At 38.3% G+C, this 23,084-nt stretch overlaps 1 protein-coding gene across 2 annotated transcripts in view; it reads left to right on the forward strand.

Annotated features, from left to right (window-relative positions):
• Positions 1-23,084, forward strand: part of LGR5 (leucine rich repeat containing G protein-coupled receptor 5) — an 84,332-nt gene that overhangs the window by 55,740 nt on the left and 5,508 nt on the right. For both annotated transcript variants that reach the window (XM_020804693.3, XM_073000375.2), the window contains exons 8-16: positions 1,889-1,960; positions 3,897-3,968; positions 4,076-4,144; positions 5,153-5,224; positions 12,529-12,594; positions 13,393-13,464; positions 14,975-15,046; positions 17,376-17,501; positions 20,834-20,979. In XM_020804693.3, the coding sequence (XP_020660352.3) occupies positions 1,889-1,960; positions 3,897-3,968; positions 4,076-4,144; positions 5,153-5,224; positions 12,529-12,594; positions 13,393-13,464; positions 14,975-15,046; positions 17,376-17,501; positions 20,834-20,979 (767 nt within the window). The remainder of the gene's footprint in view (positions 1-1,888; positions 1,961-3,896; positions 3,969-4,075; positions 4,145-5,152; positions 5,225-12,528; positions 12,595-13,392; positions 13,465-14,974; positions 15,047-17,375; positions 17,502-20,833; positions 20,980-23,084) is intronic.

Below are 23,084 nucleotides of genomic sequence, written 5' to 3' on the forward strand. Positions count from 1 at the left end.
ATTTACCTCACCTTTATCCTAAAACAGATCCAAAGTGGCTTACGTATAAAAATGTAAAAGCTAAATATAACAATATAAAAGCTAAAAGCAATACATTTTTACAATAATTAAAAATATTAAACATTGAACAAATTAAAAACTCAGAGATAAAAACATTACTAAAACGCATTTAAAAACAACAAAAACTACAATCCCATTTTAAGAAACCTCCTTAGACAGCCAGTCATTAAAAGAAAGCCTTCCTAAAGAGAAATGTCTTTGCCTGTTTGTGGATGCATAGTGCACATATAGTAAATATTTATGCTGAAATCACATTATGTTGCAGTGCTGGTCAAATACCTACTATGCTACAAATTGGCACACTCGTTGCCTGGTCCCCCAATAAAGCCTTTTCTCTTGACCCTACTTCCAGAATATGAGGATAAAGCACTATGTACATTTCTGGGGTTTTATTATACAGTTTAAATATCTAGAATGTTCAATGATGAACTCTGCCGTAATTTTCATTATTCTGTCTAGAGTTGAGATCAGAATTACTTATAATTACTTTCTTTTGGTAGTAACAAAGGCTTAAATTATTCAACCTTATGATTGTAACTTAGTTACAAACTTAGTTGGGAATAATTTCTTTCCTTTTTTGGTGTAACTGTTTTTTAAAGACACTTTTATCATGTCTTCTCTACTTAGTATTGTGTTCCATCTCAGCATGCTAATATTCTGTTTTTCTAAAAAAGAAAGAAAGAAAGAAAGATGTTTTAAGAAATAATTTGGAAGTGAATATTTTAGTTATTTTTGAATAATGAGAAAGAAACAGTTGTTTACAATTTTAACTGCAACATTACCTATTGGTGCTTAGATATAACTAATTACTTTTAAAAAGTAATTTTAGGTTCTGGCCTAAGGACAGAATTAACTTATGTAGCACATTTTCTGATCCATTTATGCTGTCTTCACTAATAGCAGCTGATAATCTTGCCTAAACAATGCATCAGTCAACCATCCAATATTTCAGTTTATATCTGGGAGGCTTTCTTCATACCTGATTGAACAAATGAACATTTCCCACACAAATCATTACTGTTCCTGCTGACCATGTTGTTACTGTCTTTGTTTTTAACAATAGATCATTAGTCATGTGAATAAAATGCTGCAGTTAATTTGGAGAGAACTTGTTTCCTCCATAAATGCCAGTAATTACATTGTTTAGCTTGTTCATTTAAATTTTGACAGAGGCACTGTGTGAAAGGCTAAAGTATACAGGATGCCATAGAATTTTATATATATTCACATTCATTAGTATTTTGTATCCTAATGTAAAATACACATGGACTTTGTGCTGTTTTTAATTGACATTTTGTGTCAATTAAAGAAGAATGGTATAAGACCACTTACATGGGGTCTGAACTTTCACTGAACTCAGTGCAGCCTGCTTCAAAATGAACACGTAAGGAATTATGTCGCAAGGCTCATTAACAAGAATAACGTGCATCAGGAGAAGCTATGCATAAAATCAGCATACTACAGACTTAACCAGTACTATATTATAAGACATTTCATCTTAATACTAATCAGGGATTTTTTGTGCAAAGGGTAAGTGTATTAATGCACATTTTAGGCGTTTAAAAAAATTGAGATAATTAGTAATCTGTATTACCAAATTATGAAAATATCCTGTCTGCGCAGCTGTACAAGTTCTACTCATCTGCCATTCCTATACTTGCCATTATATAATACAGTATAAAGATTTGTGTTCATTTACCAGAATTTTAAACAACCAAGCCTATCTCAAATAACTAGTCATTAGAATGTCTTTAAAACAATAACAACAAAAAGTGGTTTTTACATCTTGTTAGTATGCATGTCATATTTTCTGTTGTTTGCTTTCTAGGGGATTTCACAGTAATAACATTAGGTTGATACCTGAAGAAGCATTTGTGGGCAATCCATCACTTACAGCCATGTAAGTAGCAGCAGTTTACTTTACACAGAATATGTGGAACTAATTGCTGTATTCCACTGCCAATCTTGAGGGATGCATTGTATAGGTAGGGAAGTGCTTCTCAGACTTCTTGAAATCTCATTCTCTCCTTTATGCCTGATTTTGAGTTGAACATCAGTGTCACCAGCCAGAAATGTCATGCACACTCTTTCCTTGCACATGATGCTTCTTCCATTTTTTCCTGTTGCTCCCTATTTCTTACCCCACTTAAGCATTCTACTCACCTCTAACATAGAGATATCTCATTTTGATTCCTAAACATGCCCTTTCTCATCACTTCAGTTCTAGCCTATTATAAAGAAACTACAGTAGTTTTGAAATTGCAAGCCCATCACACTAGTAAGCTCTGATTCTTGGCTTTTGTAATGGTCTGTTAACCAAAAAGATTTGTAAAAATATTTGTGGTCCTGTACCACAAATATTCATTAGGAAGCCAGGCTGGCCCCGTCTTTGCTGCAGACTTCTCTTTAGACAGGGTTTTCCTTAGTGCCTGACTGCTTGAGAAGGATTTTTTAAAAGGAATGGAGTGTTGTGCCTCATTGTTTTTAATGTGTTTTTGGTGTTTATTTTTGTTTATCATTTTTAGTGAGGCATTTGTTTGATTCTTTTTTAAACATGGGCATTTACTGTTTTTAGCTTTTTAATAATGTCTTTTAGCACCTAGGGTAAGCCATCTTGGGTCCTTTTAAAGGACAAAGGCAAGATAAACATATTTGAAATAAAATAAAATAGGTTAGTGTTCTATGCCACTGACTTATTCAGTTTGTACCTGAATAGAATACTATTTTCTGCTGTACGGAAGGATCTCCCAGTTGATATCAGGCCGGCTCCCAGTGCACAATGCACTATGTCACAGAAAGTTGAAAATTTAATTGTTTCCCAAGGCAATTTTCAGTCAGTTATGGCTTGTGACTTCAGTTATTTTAATGATATTTCAGAGTTTTGTTACTGTTTTATTTGATCTTATTGAATTCTTTGTGTTTCTAACATTGTAGTATTATAAATCATTTTGAGATTTTTTTAAAATGAAGACTGGTATAGAAAAGTCTATATATTGATCAACTCTTCAATCTTATTACTTTTCTATCTATGTAAGTACTGCTACGATCCTCAGGAAGTGTGATGCCAGCACGTCTACCAGTCATTTAGGACAAATTCTCCATCTTTGGACTGAGTTTAGCAGACTTCATGGCCAATTTTTTTATGACTTCCCTACTTCTCCTCACACCCTTTTTTTTTTAAAACCACCTAGACTGATGAGCAATTCTGAAGAACTCAGAATATTACGTAGTTTTGTGGAATTTTACCTGGTCCAATAAAGATATCGGGTTAACTCCTGTTTGTATAGTATAATCCCAGATGTAACTTCCTGTCCATTCCCCTCTGGTAAAGATTCTCAAGAGGGTCACACATGCACACATCAAGCCAATGTGCATAAATGCCCCTGAAAATCATGGTAGCAGCACTTTACTTACCAGAGTGGAATAGATGGAAAGTTGTGTTTGGGCTATGAATGCTACAAATAGGTTTTCAGCCTTTGGATTTTTGTTTTGTTTTCATGGGCCAACATAACTATATTTCTATTCGCGAAGGCTTTCACGGCCAGGATCTAATGGTTGTTGTGGGTTTTTCGGGCTCTTTGGCCGTGTTCTGAAGGTTGTTCTTCCTAACATTTCGCGAGTCTCTGTGGCCAGCATGTTCAGAGGACAGCACCCTGCTTAAGCAGGGCAGTGTGACTCTTTGAAATCAGAGGCAGGCAAGGAGCAATTGGTATACTAGAACAACCTTCAGAACACAGCCAAAGAGCCCAAAAAACCCACAACAACCATAACTATATTTGTTTTTGTATTTTATAAGTAAATCTTGAGTGTTACAGTTCTCTTCTTCTTCTTCACAGCCTTTTTTATGATAACCCCATTCAGGTTGTAGGGAAGTCGGCTTTTCGGCAATTACCTGAGCTAAGAACCTTGTAAGTACTGATATCTTTAAAAGCACATCATCTCTGAACAACTCCTTCATTTGTTCAAAGAAGAGGAGGAGAGGAAACAACTAATTATGTTGTGTTTGTAACTTCAGGACATTAAATGGTGCTTCACAGATAACAGAGTTTCCTGATCTGACTGGGACAAGAAGTCTGGAAAGCTTGTGAGTATCAGACAGATAGTTCATGTTACCTCTGAAAGCTTATGGAATTAATTACTGTAAATGCTAAATTACTTTAAAGGAGTTGTCCTTCCACTGACCACTTGCAACCTGATTAATCCAAGCTTTGCAGATTTGGCTTGATTCCACCGACATGGTTACCTGATTGATACACTTACTGGGGCAAAGATCTTGAGATCTTGGTTTTTTTTTCATAGTGGAGAAAGAAATGAACACACCTTTCCCTATATCATGCACATAATGTCAAAAATTTAAGGATATTGATCCATGAGATGATGATCTAGGAGCCTAGCCACTGTGACCTTCTTTCAAAATTCCATGCCCCTTCCTCCCACCATTCAAAGCTGGTTCAGAGGAAGAACCATGGACTTTTGGTCTCTTGGCATGGACTTTTTTTTGTCACTTGATAGAGTTTGTGCAGGATGTAGAGCAGGGGGTGCCCACACTTACCTACACAGGGGGGGAAGACCAGTCTAGTAAACTGTTGCAGAATTTTGGCTCTACCTACACAGGTAGCTACACAAAACCTCTAGCTACACAGCAGTACAAGGACTTACAGAGCAGAAGTAGCATCAAGTTTCCCCAGAGTAGATCATTCCTTATTGTCTCATCAGCTGGCATTTACACTCTCAATAACTCATTCTGAGACACTGGTAAGAGAAAGAATTAAAAAGTTTAATTTACTTACAGTTGAATAGATTAAACAGCATACTTATGAAAAGGAATACTTTGCAGCAACAGGCTTCCAGTAGGCTCCTGCAGACTGTATTCTAACCGCACTAACTGCTAACTGCATACTAACTTCACTGAGAACATAACTGCTAGCAGACTAAAGAGAGTGGAAAAGAAGCTTAAGCAGAGCAGTGTGACTCTTTGAAATCAGAGGCAGGCAAAGAGCAATTGGTATACCTGCACTTTAATTTTTATATGTTTGTGGGTTAAATTATGAGTTAATAAGCACTGATGGTGTATACTTTCTTCTCTTATCAGGACTCTTACAGGAACTCAGATTACATCTCTTCCTGATACTGTCTGTGATCAACTCCCCAGTCTCCAAGTACTGTAAGTGTAAAGATGAGTTTAAGTTAAAACATAGAATTTTAAGGTTACATAAAATACTTGTATAAATACAGTCATATATAGACATCTAAATTTAAAGGTGCATAAACAGACACATAAGAAATAAGCTAGCAGTGAGATTGTGATGTAGTTGTCACATGAATTTGATGCACTACTGGTAGTACTGCCAAAGTCACCAAGTAGTTAGACTGTTGGATTAGGTGGCAAAATGAACAAGATGCTTAGCTTGAATTTAGAAGTTAAGCTCCTTTCAGTGATACCTGTTTGTCCTAGCATGAGCTCTTTGTTGTTGTTACATGCCATCATGTTCTATGTAGGCATCCTTCAGTCTTTAGAGACTATGGTAACGTGCTCTGAATGGAGGACTTGGAACAGCATCTAGTGTGGCTGAGGAGGCCAATTCAAGAGTGACAATCCCTCCCACACTGAAGATAAATACAATCTGTCCCCTGTCCAGCTCCCTGATTTTGCTGGTTTCAGGACTGCCTCTTTGCGTCAATCTGCTGAACAAGTGTCTCTTCAAATTGGGAGAGGCCATGCTGCACCGCCTGCCTCCAGGCTGAACACTCAAATGTCAAGGTTTCCCATCTGTTGAGGTCCATTCCTAAGGCCTTCAGATCCTGCTTGCAGATATCCTTGTATCGCAGCTGTGGTCTCCCTCTGGGGCGCTTTCCCTGCACTAATTCTCCATACAGGAGATCTTTTGGAATCCAACCATTTTCACTACATGCCCACGCCAACATAGACGTCACTGTTTCAGTAATGTATACATGCTAAAAATTCCAGCTCATTCTAGGACTACTCTGTTTGGAACTTCGTCCTGCCAGGTGATAACAAAATGCGTTGGAGATAATGTATATGGAACATGTTCAATTTCCTCTCCTGCCATGCACAAAGGGTCCAGGACTCACTGCAGTACAGGAGTGTACTCAGGAGACAGACTCTATAGACCTGGATCTTGGTATATGACATCAGCTTCCTCCTAAGCCATACACTGGCTGTTCTAATAGTCGTCTTTGTCTCTATGGTCTAGTTACTGAAAAACTGCATCCATCATCCTGATCCTTTTTCTGTCATCTTTTATTTTGCTTCTATCTGTTCCTTTAAAATTTTAAGTGTTTCTTCCATCATCTTTTTCCTTTTACTACAGGAATTGTATTTTTTCATTCTTCCCTAATAATATCTCTGATTTCAATCCATAGTTGTTCAGGTTCACAGTCAATTGAGTTTAGCAATGCAAATCTGTTTCTTACATGGACTTTAAATTATTCAGGAATGTTGTATACATTGTACTTTAGGACCATGATTCTTTTAGTGTTCTTTTTTACTTTAATGCTTGATAGTAACAGTTCGTGATCAGAACCACAATTAGCTCCTGGTCTTGTTTTGGCAGAGAGAATATAGCTTCTCCATCTCCTGCTTCCATTTACATAGTCTATTTGATTTCTACATTTACCATCTGGTAATGTACACTGTACCATCTGTTCATTTGTTCAAAGCATGTATTTGGCTTCACAGAACTCTATGAGTCATTCTCCTGCTTCATTTCTGTTCCGTAGGCCAAAGCATTTGGTTATGCTTTGTTTCCTACTTTTGTATTCCAGTCGCCTGTTATTAGAAGCATGTCTTGTTTTGGTGTGTGATCAGTTACTATCTCAATATCTTGCAGATTCAGTTGCTTTGTTGTGTGGTTTGTTATGAAGATATAAACACAGTCTTAATTGGCTCGGTCGCTAAGGAAATCCCCTCATGGCAGGGAAAACATGCTATCAGATTCTAAATATAAGCTGAGCATCACATCTAATTTGACCCTTTGACAAGAGGATGTCAGTTCAACTTTCCACAGAGCCATGAAACTGCAGGGTGAATGTACGAAGCTGCTCTAACGGTTGTTCCACAATGCTAATCACTTTTGGAGACAACTTTTAAGTCTGATCTCAGGCCTGGTTTCAGCAATGAAACACTCTTGCTTGCCCAGATGAATGTTGTAAGGAGACCTGGGTTCAAGTCCCAACTAAGCTGTGAGATTCATTGGCCAATCTCCGAACCAAACATTTTTTTTCTTGTGTCATTCATAGGATTGATGTTAGGACAAAATAGGTGTGAGGAGAACTTCTTTAATTTCTTTGGAGAAGGAGTGTGAGAAAAGTAATGATTGTCTGACTGAGTGAGTGGTTAATAATGCATTCATAAATAAATACTTAACATTTATCCAGAAAGCAATTTTTTATTTTGCAAGTTTTGGGGTTTGCACAAAAAAAATGTACTAAGAAAAGAAGAAGAAAAATTCTTCAGTTAAAAGTTATGGTTAGAGCTATAACTCTGCCAAAAGCAAAGAAATTCAATCACAAATCAGCTTCTCTCAATCAAAGCATGGATACATTGGCTGAAATCCTGCTTAGCATAATAAGTCACATTAGAATAGGTATATTGAATCAGTTTGGGATTTGGTGAGTGAACATCTCCATAAATTCAAAATGGGCCTGTTCTAATTCAGTTTACTATGCTAAGCAACAGGTTTTCAGCCATGTATGCACCTTTTTTGTACTTCAGCTTCCATCCAAAGTAAACACTACTGCACATTTCAGCAGGTCATTGCTCTGCACTCCCTTTGAGTATAGCCAAAAAAGAACTATTTAGCTTGGTAATCAAAATGAGGGAAGTTCATATTTCTTTATTCTGCCTGCTTCTTCATTCTGCTTGGTGTTTTGTTTTTAGGGTCAAAAATCCTCTGTAGACTTTAGACCCTATGAACATTAGTCTCTCCGCCCCCTCTCTCAGAATATTACTGAATCATAACGTACACTGAAAGAGGGAAGACTGTATCCTTGCCTATACTTCATTTGTGTGATTCCTTTTGTTGTTATTTGACATCAAATCAGTTTTGGTATAAAGTGACACTATGAATTACTGACCTCCAAAAGCTCCTACCATGAACTGCTCAAATCCTGTGAATTAAAGCTTATTTATTTATTTTATTTATTTATTTATTTTATTTGTACCCTGCCCATCTGGTCCTACGACCACTCTAGGCGGCTTCCATTCCATTAGTTAGTTAAACACCACTAGGTCTGAACAAATTTACAGTGACCCTAATAGGGCTTTAAAGGTAATTAAGATATTTAAGGACCGGTTTTATCAGTTCCACTCCACTGTAAGTTTCCATGGCCAAGTGGGGATTCGAACTCTGTCCTTCAGCATCCTAATCTGTCACTTTACCATACTGGGTATAGTGATATCTTTTGTTGTTATGTGTCTTTACATTGTAACCAACCTATAGCATTACTAACAGGGATTTCTCGGTAAGTGAGATATTTAAAAAAATAGTTTGGCCAGTTCTACACCCCCATGAACATCCATGGCTGAATGGTGATTCATACCCAGGCCTCCGTTACTCTGTCCACTACACCACACTGGGTATCAATGATACCTTAGGGTTCATTATTCTAATTTTTTTCTATGACATTTTAATTTAGTATTCAGCAGTATTGCCTAGATGTGTAGGAGGAGGCCTGCGTTTATATAATGATTAACCAGTATGTTATTGTTTTTAGGGTCAAGAATACTTGAACATTAGTTTAATCAGTATCAAAAGTCATCACTCTGTCTACTTCTTTGTGAGTAGGCCAGCTGCATTTTCCTTGAACAATTACATCATGATGAATGTCTCTATTATTGGTTTGCCTAGGCAACATTTTAATAGTGTTGTTTGTAAAACACTATCAACACCAAAGTGGCCCGTCCAATAAAAAAAAAGATGTACTGTTTTTGTCCTGCCATTGTGCTAGTGATAAAGAGAACAATAAATGAAGCCATTCCCATAAAGGACAGACTAGCATCCAACTAAACTGAATTGTTATAAAGTCAAAAGTGTATGCAGGCATACTGACAAGTGTTATTTAAAAGTAAGAAAAGAGTTCATATTAAAAAAAATCAGAAATAGAAAATGTGAAGAATATGTTTCAAGATGGGGGCAGAATCCTGTTCATTATTTCTGTTTGCACAATGGTTTGGTGCGTATGAGCAGTTGTACAGGTTCCAGGCTTGCATGAGGAGATGCTGCAGCGTACCTCCTTGCAGAAGTCCAAGAAATGTCTAGCTGCTCAAACAAGAGACAGGTGCATGAGGAGAAGCTACAAAGAAGCTTGTACAGCTATTTCCTTGATAATATTTTCTCACTAGCATTGTGCCTGTTGGGCCCACCTCCCATCATCTTGTCCCCACAATTCATATGTGTGTGAGGGAGGAGAGACTGTTGGGAAGAACCATCTGCACACTTGTGGCCTACTCTCTCACAAAATAGTGAGCCAGGAATAGGGTTCCATACAATGAGAATTATTTGTTTGTTTGTTTGTTTGTTTATTAAAATTATACCCCACACATCTAGACACATGTCTACTCTGGGCGGCTAACAATAAAAATAGAAGAAAAACAATATAATAAAATTAAAAAGCAGCAATAATAATATAGTTCAAGATGGAGAAAAAATTAAAAAAAAATATCAAGTGATGACAGGAGGGAAAGCTTGCCTAAAGAGCTAGGTCTTAAATTGGCTCTTAAAAACATGTAGCGAGGGAGCCAGACAGATCTCTGAGGGGAGACTGTTCCAAAGGCGAGGGGTCACTGTCGAGAAGGCCCAGTTTCTTGTTCTTTCTCTCCGGGGCCCCCTCGGCATATAACCCCTCAACCACCCTTCCTGGCTAGAACAAGTGATTCAGGTAATCTAGGTGGGAGGAGGCGTTCCACAAGATATCGAGGTCCTAAACCATTTAGGGCTTTATATGTCATCATTAACACTTTGAAATCAATGCAGAAATGAAAGGGGAAGCCAATGCAAGGCAACCAGAGTGGGGGAAATATGCTGATATTTTTTCATCCCAATAAGAAGTCTGGCCACCACATTCTGCACCATTTGAAGCTTCCACATCAATGTCAAAGGTAGCCCCACATAGAGTGCATTGCAGTAGTCTAATCTCAAGATTACAAGCGCATGGACCAAAGTGGTTAGCGCCCCCAACATCAAGATAGGGACGCAGCTGGGCAATCTGCATAGGCGGAGCAGCCCACTGACGCCACCTGGGTTTCCATAGTGAGCACCAGATCCAGATGGGCCTCCAAGCTGCGAACCTCACTCTTCACGGTGAGAGTCACACCCCCAAAAGAGAGGGAGTTTCCCAAACCACCAATAGAGTGGCCACTCAGGACCTCCATCTTGTCCGGGTTCAACCTCAGTCCATTCTCCTGCATCCACTGCAGTACAGCTTCCAGGCAGCGCTGAAGGGTCGGAATGGCATCCACTGTGGTTGAAGAAAAGGAGATGTAGAGCTGGGTGTCATCAGCATACTGATGGCACAAAGCCCCACACCCCCTGATGACGCCACCCAGCGACCTCATATAGATATTAAACAGCATTGGGGAGATAATCGAGCCCTGTGGAACCCCACAGTTGAGGCTCCACAGGGCTGAAACACTCTCCCCAAGCTGTACTCTCTGAGGACGGTCCTCCAAGAAGGATCAGAGCCAGGCAAGCACCAGACCTCCAATTCCCAGCTCGGAGAGCCTCCCCAGGAGGATACTGTAGTTGATGGTATTGAAGGTGGCTGATATCAAGGAGGACTAACAAAGACATTTTGCCCCGTCAGCCTCCCTCAGCAGGTCATCAAACAGGGCGACCAATGCCGTTTCCGTACCATGGCACGGCCTGAAGCCTGACTAGAATGGATCCAGGGCATCAGTTTCATCCACAAGAGCCTGGAACTGGTCAGGCACCACCCTCTCTACCACTTTGCTAAGGAAAGAAACATTGGCGACGGGCCTATAATTACCAATGTTGCCCGCTGCCAAACTAGGTTTCTTCCTTATGGGCCTAATGAGTGTCTCCTTGAGGGCCCTCTGTAGACATTGTCCCACACACAAACACCAAAACAATGCATGTACTGTTGGAAGAATGAGAATGGTCCTGTTCTTCCCCTGTTCAAGTAACTGTTAATCACAAGAGTTGAATGCTATCTGAAAGAAGCTTATCTGTTAAAAGCCATAAATAAATTCACCTTCTAGCTTGCATCATTGAATAGTATTATAGTAATATAAGAAGCTATCCTGTATGAAGTCAAACATTCTATCCATTGGGGCCAGTATTGACAACTCAGACTGGCAACACACCTGCAGGATCTCGTGCAGTGGCCTTTCCCATCATCTGCTCTACCCTAGCCAGAACAACATCTGCTGGTTCATTTATAGCAAGTAATATGCCAGTAGCTATTCAGTGCACATCAGCCCAAATTAAAAAATTACACACAATGTAGTTATGGCATAATTTACTTCATTAAAGAGCTAGTTGAAGTGTTTCATTATGGACAGTAAAATGGTAAAAAGAAGGATTTGAAAGAACTGGAAAATCGGAAGCCCTGACTCAGTAGCATCTTCTCCATATCTCTGAAATATATGCTTCTAGAAAAGGTTACTGTGAGTTTTGCATTTTACTTTCCATTAACACATTAATCCTCACTTGATGAGCCATAAGATGATATTCTGGAACCCAGGGTACCATTTGAACATTGCTTAGTCACAGATGCATCCACTGTGCCATAATATTCACTCTGCTTAAAATCAGTTTTATAAACTTTGCATAAATCTGAGCTAATTTTGAAGGTTTAGCAGAGTCATAAAACATTAACATCTATAAATAAAAGAGAGAGCCAGAGAAAGAGGGAAAAAGCAAGTCCCTGTGTCCAGTCCCATTTCTTTCTTAATAGAGGCAAAAGTCCTATTAAAGCTGATGGGAGGTTTCCCTGCCCAAAGGAGTACAGGATGCACATCTATTTCCCTTTTTTCTTTCTTCTTTTTACAATTTCTGCAAATTACCATGGCTTGTTTCTGATTAGTTATATTATGCCATAAATGAGTCCAGATGTTTCAGTTATTCTGTAATTTGTTGAGTTTTGGCTCAAATCATTTGAAGGGCTTTTTTCCTTACAGTGATTGATTTTCAGAGTTAGTTCAAGTTTGTCAAACCACTTTCCTTAGCTAAAGATATGGCAGTTCTAAAGGTCAGAAGCAAAATTAGTTAATTTTAAGTGTAGTCTGGGAAGCTAATTAAATTTCACTGTGATTAAAACTAAAAAGATGGGATCCCTCTAGATAAAATGTTTTAAAATCAACTATTTAGTTTATTGTTTTAAACAATAAAATAGGAGTTATGTTTTGGAGGAAAATACTACAAGAATTTTTTTTTACAATTTAACAGAATCATGTACCATGTTTTTTTTTCTGCATTTGTATTTCAGAGACCTCTCATATAATCAGCTGAAAGACTTGCCTCATTTCACCGCCTGTGAAAAACTTCAGAGAATGTAAGGTTTCTAAAAAGCCTTTCATCTATGAACACAAAGAACACTCTCCCCCATCCTCTTCATTTTAGGGAACACATCTGTAAACATAGGATTTTTTTGTTTGGCTGCATTTGAAATGCATATTTTGGGTTAAGGGTGAACCGTTTTATCCCATCACATCACTCATTTCTTCTTCTCTTTCTCTCTAGTACAATGTGCATCTCCTCAGGAAAGCTGACATAATAAATAACATAATAATAAGCAACTTTTGATAGACAAGGGATTGTTGCTTCTCAGTTTCTGAATAGTAGGCTTGTAACGCAAAAGGATAAACCCAGACCTTGATCCCTGAATATGCAACATCCTTGACTCTCTTTACACTACACTCATGACTTATTCCTCATTCCAGCTCCTTAAGCCTTGTTCTCTTCCTTCAGATTAAAGACACAAGGTGAGCAGGTTATGTACCTCTGAAATGAAAAGGGACTCCTTCTGTGCAAGAACATTGGAAATTATATTTGTAAGACAATGCTCAGCTCAGAAAGAATGCTGAACAGTGACCAAAATCAAAAGAACTATAAAATTAGTTCTGCAAATTCAAGGAGGCTTTCAACCCACATGTCTTGAACTTAACCTCTGCACTGTACACCCTTGTGCCATTTGTCATATGAATCAAATGGGACTTTTCCAGAGTAGTGTGGAATATAACATTGCACTCTAGCATTTGGGCAACCTGAACAAAGTATTGGATCCTGAGCAATATTTCAAATTCTCCAAAAGTTTTTATTTATACTGTATGTTGTTTTTTTTTCATTACAGTGACTTACATCATAATGAAATATACGAAATCCAAACAGGCACATTTCAGCAGCTGGTTGCCCTGCGTTCTCTGTGAGTATAGTCATAAAAGAACCATTTACCTTAGTATTGAAAATCATAGAAGCTGACATTCCTTTATTCTGCTTGCTCCTACATATTTTGGTTTCCATTTTTCCCCTTTGATCATTCAGCTCGCTGGATTAGATTTGCCAAAGCAAAACAAACATTCTGACGTTGAGCATTTCCAGCAATGAATTCACACAGCCATGAACCAAAAAAAAAAAAAAAACCCCTACAACACATTACTCCCATGAAGCAGCTTCCACTTGTAGAATTCTCTGAAGAAATAGGAAGTTTGAGTTAGTTATATATGACTGTTTCATTAGTACACTTCAATGGAAAAGTTAAGTGTCTTTTATACAGATGATCGTTTTAAATAAAAAGGAACAGACTTTATAAAGTACAAAAGCAGTTAGCTTTGCTGAATGCAAGACTAGTCATGCTTGAAGAGAAAGAGCTCAGACCATTCCTATATTGTACTGTGTTTGTGTCAATGAAGCTTTCATCCAGTGAGTATGTGCATCAAAGAGAAGGTAGAAGAAAGAAAGATATGGGGGAATGTTGCAAAAAAAGGAGAAAAGTAAGCAGGTAAAAAGGTGATAGGTAATAGAAATGTCCATTTCATATGCTGGTGGGAAAAAAGCCCTGTGGTTTGTTCATGTACTGTGTTTCCCCGAAAATAAGACAGCGTCTTATATTAATTTTTGCTCCAAAAATGCATTAGGGCTTATTTTCAGGGGATGTTTTATTTTACAGTCATGTCATCTTCTGGTTGCCGCACAATGCTGCACAATAGTGGAGGGTGGGGTTTCACTTAACTAGGGCTTATTTTGGGGGTATGGCTTATATTACGAGCATCCTGAAAAATCATACTAGGATTTATTTTCAGGTTAGGTCTTATTTTGGGGGAAACAAGTTATATGCATTCAGTTCTCCTCTCATTCTTTTTTGCCATCTTACAATTAAGAGGAGACTTCAGAAATCACAGATTCTTGTGTCACCTGAACTGGTCAATTGCAGGTTAAACACTGCCTACAAACTAGGAATACATATCACAGTTCAGTCCTGATTTACAAGCTGAAATGCTAGCAGTGCCTACAGCCAGTTTCCTAATTCATCAAGGTAGTTTAGCAAATATGGAAGTCTCCTGTTAAGATGAATATGTGAAAAGAGCAGGAAAGGGAAGTTAAAATCACCCATTCATAATTCAACAAATTGCAGTTTGTTTGGTGCAGCAGTGTTTTGTCCAAATCAGAGCGAAGGTTGTTCTCCAGACTCACCGGCCCTCTGTTAGATGGAAGCAAAGTGGGGTTCCAAGTGTATCAGATAAAACAATAGCTGGAGGGACTGTGATAACTTTTAAACAGCAAATACCTCTCACTTTCAAGCCTAAAATCAAAATATCAGAAGTCAAAAGTATGAGAAACTCTTCCATTTTTCTTTTTTTTTTTAATTTAAAGTTTCAAAATGAATTTCCATGTAAAATATTACTAAGCACATATCATTTTTGTCCTTTTTGTAGGGATTTAGCTTGGAACAAGATATCAATCATTCATGCCAATGCATTCTCCTCTTTACTGTCCCTCAATAAACTGTAAGTGTTTGCTTATTTTCTTCCTTTAATGTTCAGTGGAATCCTCTTTGGATTATTGAAATATCCAATGGCAGAAAAAAACCTATTCGGCCCAGGGCAGAAGAGATTAAGAAAGTTTACAGAACATTGAAACATATAGAGAAGCAGTTCTCAGTCTTCAGGCAGTAGAATAGTCTATAACTGCAGATTATTTTAAATAACTGTATGGTAAAATCTTAAATGGGAGAGTGTGGACTGCTGTCACATGATTCATTTAGGATCAGACCATGGTCAATCTGGGGCTTGAATTGGTGTTAGTTACGATTAATTTCAGCATCCTCTCCCTTAGCATTTAACACAAGCCTTGTTCGTTTCCCACTTTTTTCCTTGAGTCACTGGGTTGGTGGAGAAGAGTCATATTGGAGGTGGCATTATAAGTAGGTATAGGCAGTAATGGGAGCATGTATAGCATAGTGTACTGGAGCAATGAAAATGTTTGTATATCCCATGGTTCCTGGCATCAGTAAAAGTTGCTGCACATGCTCGTTATAGTGACTGTAGAAGCAAGACATGAGTTCTCCCTGACACTCAGGTAATCTGAGGGAAAAGAAGGAATGATGAGAAAGATTAATGTCAGTACTTTTGTAGTACTGAATCTGCCCTGTTGCAGGTTTAAAACCAACACCTGGACTATTTTATCAATATGTTTTGTTCATCAAAATAAATATGCTTTTCACAAATAGTTTCCACAATGGATAGCAGCAGCTTGAAGTCCATGGTGGAGGGCAGCCTTATTCTGCTTTTGCTAAGTGAGGTGGCCTCCTTGCTTCAACAATGGCCGACTTGAGCCCTTCCTGATTAACAGACTGCAAGAATAAATATCATGCTCAGTGTGAATGGGTACTGAGGTTGAGGATTACATTGAGACTTGTCTTAAACTCCAGTTCTTTAAAGTACCTACAAACAATGATAAAATACTGCCCAGACTCTCCTTCTGTTAGACTAAGTTAGAAATTGAGAAAGATGTGTGACTCCCAAGATACACGTTTTCTTTCAACCTTTGGGTTGTGCGTTTGGATTTGATACATACAGTAACATCAGTGTATTATGGAGGGAATTTTGGGAAAACTTCCCATTTCTTAAGTGTGTGCTAAAGTTCAACAATACAAACAACAGAGACTATTTTAATTTTGAATTATTCCCTGGTTGCAGTTGTTTCACTCTAGATGTTACCATTCTATTGCTAAAGTGGAGACAGTTTCTACTAATCCTCTCAGGCACTGCTGCAGCATTTAACAGTACCTCCTAGGTCTTTCTTCATAGGCATAAAAATAATTTTATTCTCTTCATCTTAAAATGTTATTCGTATTGATCATCTTGTTACTTCAGAGAGGTCAGTAAAATATTTTCCCTCATCTCTGATTTATCCCTCTTCTTCTAGGAGCAGGCTTTCTGTTTAAAAACAACATTGCATTGTTTTAAGTCTGTGAAGTCACTTCTGTGTAATCTAACATTTATCCATGCACATGTCTTTGCCCAAATATTTATTGTTACTATTATTAATGCATGATGCTAATTTGCTGAAAATGCTAGCACACTACCAAGCCCCCTTCATTACACGACACAGAATTGTGTCTTAGAAGATATGATTGCGGATCTTCAAGAAGTAATGAAAAAACTTCCAGAATCATTTATCTATAATAGTAAGGGATTTCCAGCTTCACATCAAAGACTACTGTGAGTCCTGCCATCGAAGTAAATATCACTTCAGTAAAGGGACCTTAGATAGCTAGGTAGCTCCATGGTTTAGGTATCTGGCCAGAGTTTGGGAGATGAATTCCCCACTGTGCTTCCTGGGAAAAGGGCCAGCCTATGGAGTACTGGCCAAGCTGCAGAGCCCTTATGGGGCACTCTCAAATGAAGGGAATGGTAAACCACTTCTGAATTCTTATTACCTAGAAAACCCAGGAAAGGGTGACTATACGTTGGAATTGATTGATTGCAGACAGGGACCTTAAGACATCAAAGAGTTCTTCACAGTAAAAACCAAAGGGAGCATTTTGCCATGTTCTTGCAGTCCTCCTATTCATTTCATTATGGCTTGTATGAGAGAAAAATGTTGTGGATTGTGCTGTCATGTGAAGTGACAGACTGTAACCACTTATCCTTTAAAAATGATGTCTTAAATGAATCCAGATAAGTTGAATCCAAATGAAAACTGGTGCACCTTTTGTCTGCTAAGTAGTGTTTCTGTTTGTTTAGTAACTTATAACAATAACAAATATCTTTGGGCAAAAAAGAAATCCCATCCTTCCAGAACTGTATGCTGATTTTCTTTGTTATTTTGCAGAGATCTGTCATCCAACCTTTTGTTCTCTTTTCCTGTAACTGGCCTATATGGTTTAACTCATCTAAAATTAACAGGAAATCATGCACTACAAAGTTTGATATCATCTGAAAACTTTCCAGAACTCAAGTGAGTACCTCATTAAAACTAATAAGGCACACTTGTGTTCATGTGCAATGGAAGGGGTGTCACTGTATAATGTGTGTTGCTTCCTACTCAAAGTCTTTGAACCACAGAACTGAAATGAAGATGTAGCATGGTAAAAATTATGGCCTTATTATATCCTTTTTTAAATCTCAAAAAAATACGAATGATTTCAAACATGCTGGTAGCTGCACATTTTAAAACACATCTGCTTTTCAGCAATACCTTTCAAAAAACACATACCCAAACTCAGCCACTCTTCTGAAAATTATTTTGTACGATTTTAATTTTATAGTGGAATGCTGCCCTCTGCTCTATTTATTTAGCTTCATTAGCTTTCACTGTTTTTAAATGGACAACATAATCTGTAAATGAAAAGGGGAAAAAAACAGAAATTGCTAATAAAGGCTGTTTGAGAAGGGAAGTAAAATATTTTGCAATGCTCACTAAATGTTAAAATACTGTAAAGCATCTGAGGGGGAATTGTTGATTTTGTGCTCTTTTGAAAATTAGCATTGGCACATGGGAGCAGAGAGATAGGATTAAAGATTGCTTTAAAAAGGCACTTGGTGACAGTTTACTGCATCCGTATAACCATCCTGGGGTATTATGTAGTGTAGGTTCATGGGAGATGCTTACCAGAATTGTGATCACCAACTGGTAATACAGCCAGAATACTAGAAGTCACAGCTATGTTCCGTTCCCACTCTCACTGGTTTCAGGAAGAGTATGAACATGCTCTTTAACCAAGCCTACTATATTGATGTTTACTGAGTGTTCTGGTTTAATTAATTTGGTATTTTAATAGTTGTGCTATCTAATTTGTCTTGAACATGTTTTTAGTTTGTTTTTAATTATGTTTGTTATATAACTGGATTACTAACTTTAGCAGCAAGATGAGATAGCAACATAATTAATAAACAGAAATAAATGAATGAATATATGCTATTTAACACAAATGCTTTTACCAGAAATTAGCTATGTCACATCAAAACATGCGTAGTCATCACATCTAGTTTGATCTTCAGAGGATGAATTATCTGTTCTCAGGTGGGATCTACCGCAAATCTTAGAGGCCTACTTTTTAAAATTGTGGTCATGTAATTTCTGCTTTCCAGTCAGTCAGACACTGAGCATATTCACTCTTCTCTGGCCTGTTTTGGGGTTTTTCTATATCCCTATATATTTTAACCCCATAATTGTTTGTACTTCTGCAAATGATAGAGTCCCCTGCATTTGCTGATATCTCTCTTTTGTGGGTAGGGGTGTAGGGCTTTTTTTCCCCACTGCATTCATTCATTCATTCATTCATTCATTCATTCATTCATTCATTCATTCATTCATTCATTTATGCAGACATTTTTGAATGTGATCTGTTGTTTTAAACAATGAATCTCAAAGCAGCATATGTATTACAGTATTGAAAACCAGGTTACAATGCAATTAGGCAATAAAGCAATGAAGTGTCTCTTTAAAATCAGTAGAAGAAACTGGTTAGTCTTTTGGTCATGAAAATGTCTAGATAGACAAATAAGCAGAACCTGGGCTCACACAGTTGAAATCCCAGAACCTTCTGATTAGCAAGGACTGTGGGATCCCTCAGGTTTCCCTCACTACCTGGGTGAGGAATGGATTTTTCAGTATATTGTTACAATCTTGCCCTGCTAAAATGAGAACAGAGTTGTCTTGCATGTGCAATTAAAGGACATTAGCTTTACAAAATACCTGTACTTGACCGAAACAACAAATGGTAGAATGCATTTGTTGAAAAGGGTCCAACTGATTCCATTTTTGTATCAGCTGTGGGGGTTTTCATGATGAACTTCCAAATTTACCACTACTGTACACCACTACATATATGTTTTCAGTGGAGCAAAGACAACAGACATTGGAAGCCCAGCTGGTTTCAGTGAGATCCTTCCATATAATAAGTCTTACAATGAAAAAGGTTCTCTGCCCCAGAACTAAAGGAATTTCACTTGGCTGCAATATAGTAAGTAAGGGCCTAGCTGTTAAGAATTTTGATTCTAACATGTATTCTCATAACATCAGGAGAGTAAGGAGATATTGGTTAGCAGAGATACTTATGACAAACATAGACAGCATCTTAAAAAGCAGAGACATTACCTTGCTGACAAAGGTCCGCATAGTCAATGCTATGGTTTTTCCACTAGTGATGTATGGAAATGAGAGCTGAACCATAAAGAAGGCTGACCACCGAAGAATTTATGCTTTTGAATTGTGGTGCTGGAGGAGACTCTTGAGAGTCCCCTGGACTGCAAGGAGAACAAACTTATCCATTCTAAAGGAAATTAACCCTGAGTGCTCACTGGAAAGACAGATCCTGAAGCTGAGGCTCCAATACTTTGGCCATCTCATGAGAAGACTCCCTGAAAAAGACCCTGATGTTGGGAAAGTGTGAAGGCAAGAGGAGAAGGGCATGACAGAGGATGAGATGGATGGACAGTGTCATCGAAGCTGCCAACATGAATTTGACCCAACTCCGGGAGGCAGTGGAAGACAGAAGGGCCTGGCGTGCTCTGGTCCATGGGGTCACTAAGAGTCAGACATGACTTAACTAAACAACAAAATGCTTATGACACTATGACACTGAGAGAGTAAAACCAACAACTTAGTCTATTTACATATATACGTAGAGAATAGACATTCCTCTGGCAGCATAACATGACATGAAGCAACAGACAGCATAGGATAAAGTGATCTGACTTACAGCAGATAAATATGTTCATTTTACACATGACATGTACAGTTCTATGACCAATCAGAAAATACATTACTTCATTTTCTGTTACACAAAGTTTCATCATGTCCACAAATGTACAACATTAAGTCTTAATCCTTGATACCGACACGTGAACACAATCAGTACGGTGACTCCGGTAAAATCAGCAATTTTACATTTAACTATACAACATTAATATTTAATACATTTTCATATCAAAATCTCAACACCAACAGTATAAGGAAATCTACATCAAAGAAGATAACTCCTCAGATCACCTATTCCTTGCAAGCCGAGCATAACACCTTCAGCCTGACTTGGTAGCTAACTGGAAGTCAATGAGGAAGCACAAGCTGAAACAATATAAACATTGAAAACAAAATATTCTGAAACGTACAAATGATGTCTTTAAGAACATGATTTTGCTTGCTTTTTTGCATTTATGTAATTGATCAGAGCCCTCACTTTTGATTGCTTCAATTCAATGCTAACTACTCTTTATACTGACTCCGCAGACTTGTTAGTATACTGAGACCTCTTAATGTGTGTAACCATATTCTTTGTTACATTAAAGGGTCATAGAAATGCCTTATGCGTACCAGTGTTGTGCGTTTGGAGCTTGTGACAGCTACTACAAAATCCAGAACCAGTGGAACAAAGCAGAGAACAGCAGTGCAGATGAATTTCAGAGAAAAGATGTTAGCATTTTCCATACACATGGTAAATTTAAAACTAATAAAATCAAATGCAAAATGGGATATTTGCTATTCATGGGGATTTTCTAGCTGGAAACTGAACAAATTTTTCCCTTTCTAATTGTACTGTTTTAATAAGACACTGACAGCACAGTTACATGTTTATTAAGATAACCTGCTCCACCCTAGTAGAGCAATGTTTTTTGCATTATCTCCCAACAAAGTTGATCCTCTTGGGAAGGGAAAATTGTTGCCTTTCTTGCAGTGTGTAAATTTCTCATCATTACCTGTTTTCTCTGGAAGCATCACTAATGGTGCACCTGGAACAATAGAATTTGAGTAAATGGGTTAGACATGCATAGATTGACTAATACTGCTGTAGTTTCCATGTGATGTTTTCATTGGGAATAAAGTTAGGCTTAATTTTCATCAGTTGCAGAAAAGGAGAGAAGTCTTTTCAGAATAATATTTCACACTGCAGGAAGGAGCTTTCATTTATTTCATTTCTTTTATAGTCTACTCTTTTCCCAGTTCAAAGTCTCAAGGGGTTTACCAAAAAAAATGGGCGGGGGAGAGGTACACAGATGCATAGATTATAATATTGAAGATATAATTAAACCAACAAGCATACCTCGGTTTATGAAATTAATGCATCCTCCGGGACATTACGTAATGCGGAAATTTTGTAAATCAAAACATGGATTGCGCTAGGAACCTTAGCCAATTAATATTTAGTATGAAATTGATATTTCATTCAACATTTCATTCTGTTTCCATATGCCTGACAAAGTGAATGTGTCCACAAAAGCTCACATTAAAATTTAAAAGTCTTTAAGGTACCATGTGACATTCACATCAGGTCCTGAGTACCACACAATTTTAAATCCAGAGTCACCTGTCCTCTGGAGGGCTCCATGACAAGTTGCTCCAAGGCATAGTCATTAAGCATGTCAACAAACCCAGTCTCTCTTTGTTGACCCAAGCACACATTGACCCAGTTGATGTGAGAATAATTGAAGTCCCCCGTAATTACAATCCTGTCCCTCTTGGACACCTCCCTGATTTGTCTCCTCATTTCAAGGTCCTCCTCAAGTTTTTGATCTGGAGGACAATAGCATACCCCCACTATTGTGTTGCTTCTTGGGCCTGGTAGTTTAACCCACTGGTTCTTCACCTTGGGTTACTCAGGAGTTTTGGACTGCAACTCCCAGAAGCCTTCACCACCAACTGTGCTGGCTGGGGTTTCTGGGATTTGCAATTCAAAAACATCTGAGTAACAAAGGTTAAGAACCACTGGTTTAACCCACAGTGATTTTATGATGGAATCAGATCTGAAGCCCATCTCCATTCTGCTGGATTCTACCTCTTCTTTGATATAGATGGCCACCCCACCTCCAACACACCCCTCCCTATCCCTCCTATAGAGTTTATAGCCTGGGATTGCAGTATTCCACTGGTTCTCCAAATTCCACCAGGTTTCCGTTATGGCCACTCTGTCAATGTTATCCGTAGCCACCAAATGTTCCAGTTCTCCAATCTTTGCTCAGAGACATTAGGCTTTTGCATAAAAGCACCTGTGTACGGGGGTCCCCCAAGAAGGGCTGCTTGCTTGTTTCCTTTTTTCCACAGCTTCTCATTCCATTGGACCAAATATCACGTGCCATCACACTCCCAGTAATTCCTACACTGTCTTCACTTGGTGGTTCTCTACCCGCTCCACCCTCATTCCACAGGGATGAGGAGTCCCATACTGGACACCACTCAGCTCCTGTCAGCTTTCCCCTGGGATTCAGTTTAAAAGCTGCTCTGCCACTGTTTTAATCTTGCATGCCACCAGTCTGGTTCCATGTTTGTTCAAGTGAAGCCCATCCCTCTTGTATAGGCCTGGCTTGTCCCAAAACATTCTTCAGTGCCTAATGAATCTAACCCTCTCCCCCTGACAACACCATCTCATCCATGCATTGAGACACCTGAGCTCTCCCTGTCTAGCTGGCCCTGCATGTGGAACAGGTGGCACTTCCAAGAATTCTATCTTTGAGGTCCTGGCTTTGAGCTTCATCCTTAACAACCTAAATGTGGCCTCCAGGACTTCACAGCTACATTTTCCCACGTTGTTAGTGCCAACATGCA

Source organism: Pogona vitticeps, chromosome 5 (assembly GCF_051106095.1).
Source record: "Pogona vitticeps strain Pit_001003342236 chromosome 5, PviZW2.1, whole genome shotgun sequence".
NCBI classification, from domain to species: Eukaryota; Metazoa; Chordata; class Lepidosauria; order Squamata; family Agamidae; genus Pogona; species Pogona vitticeps.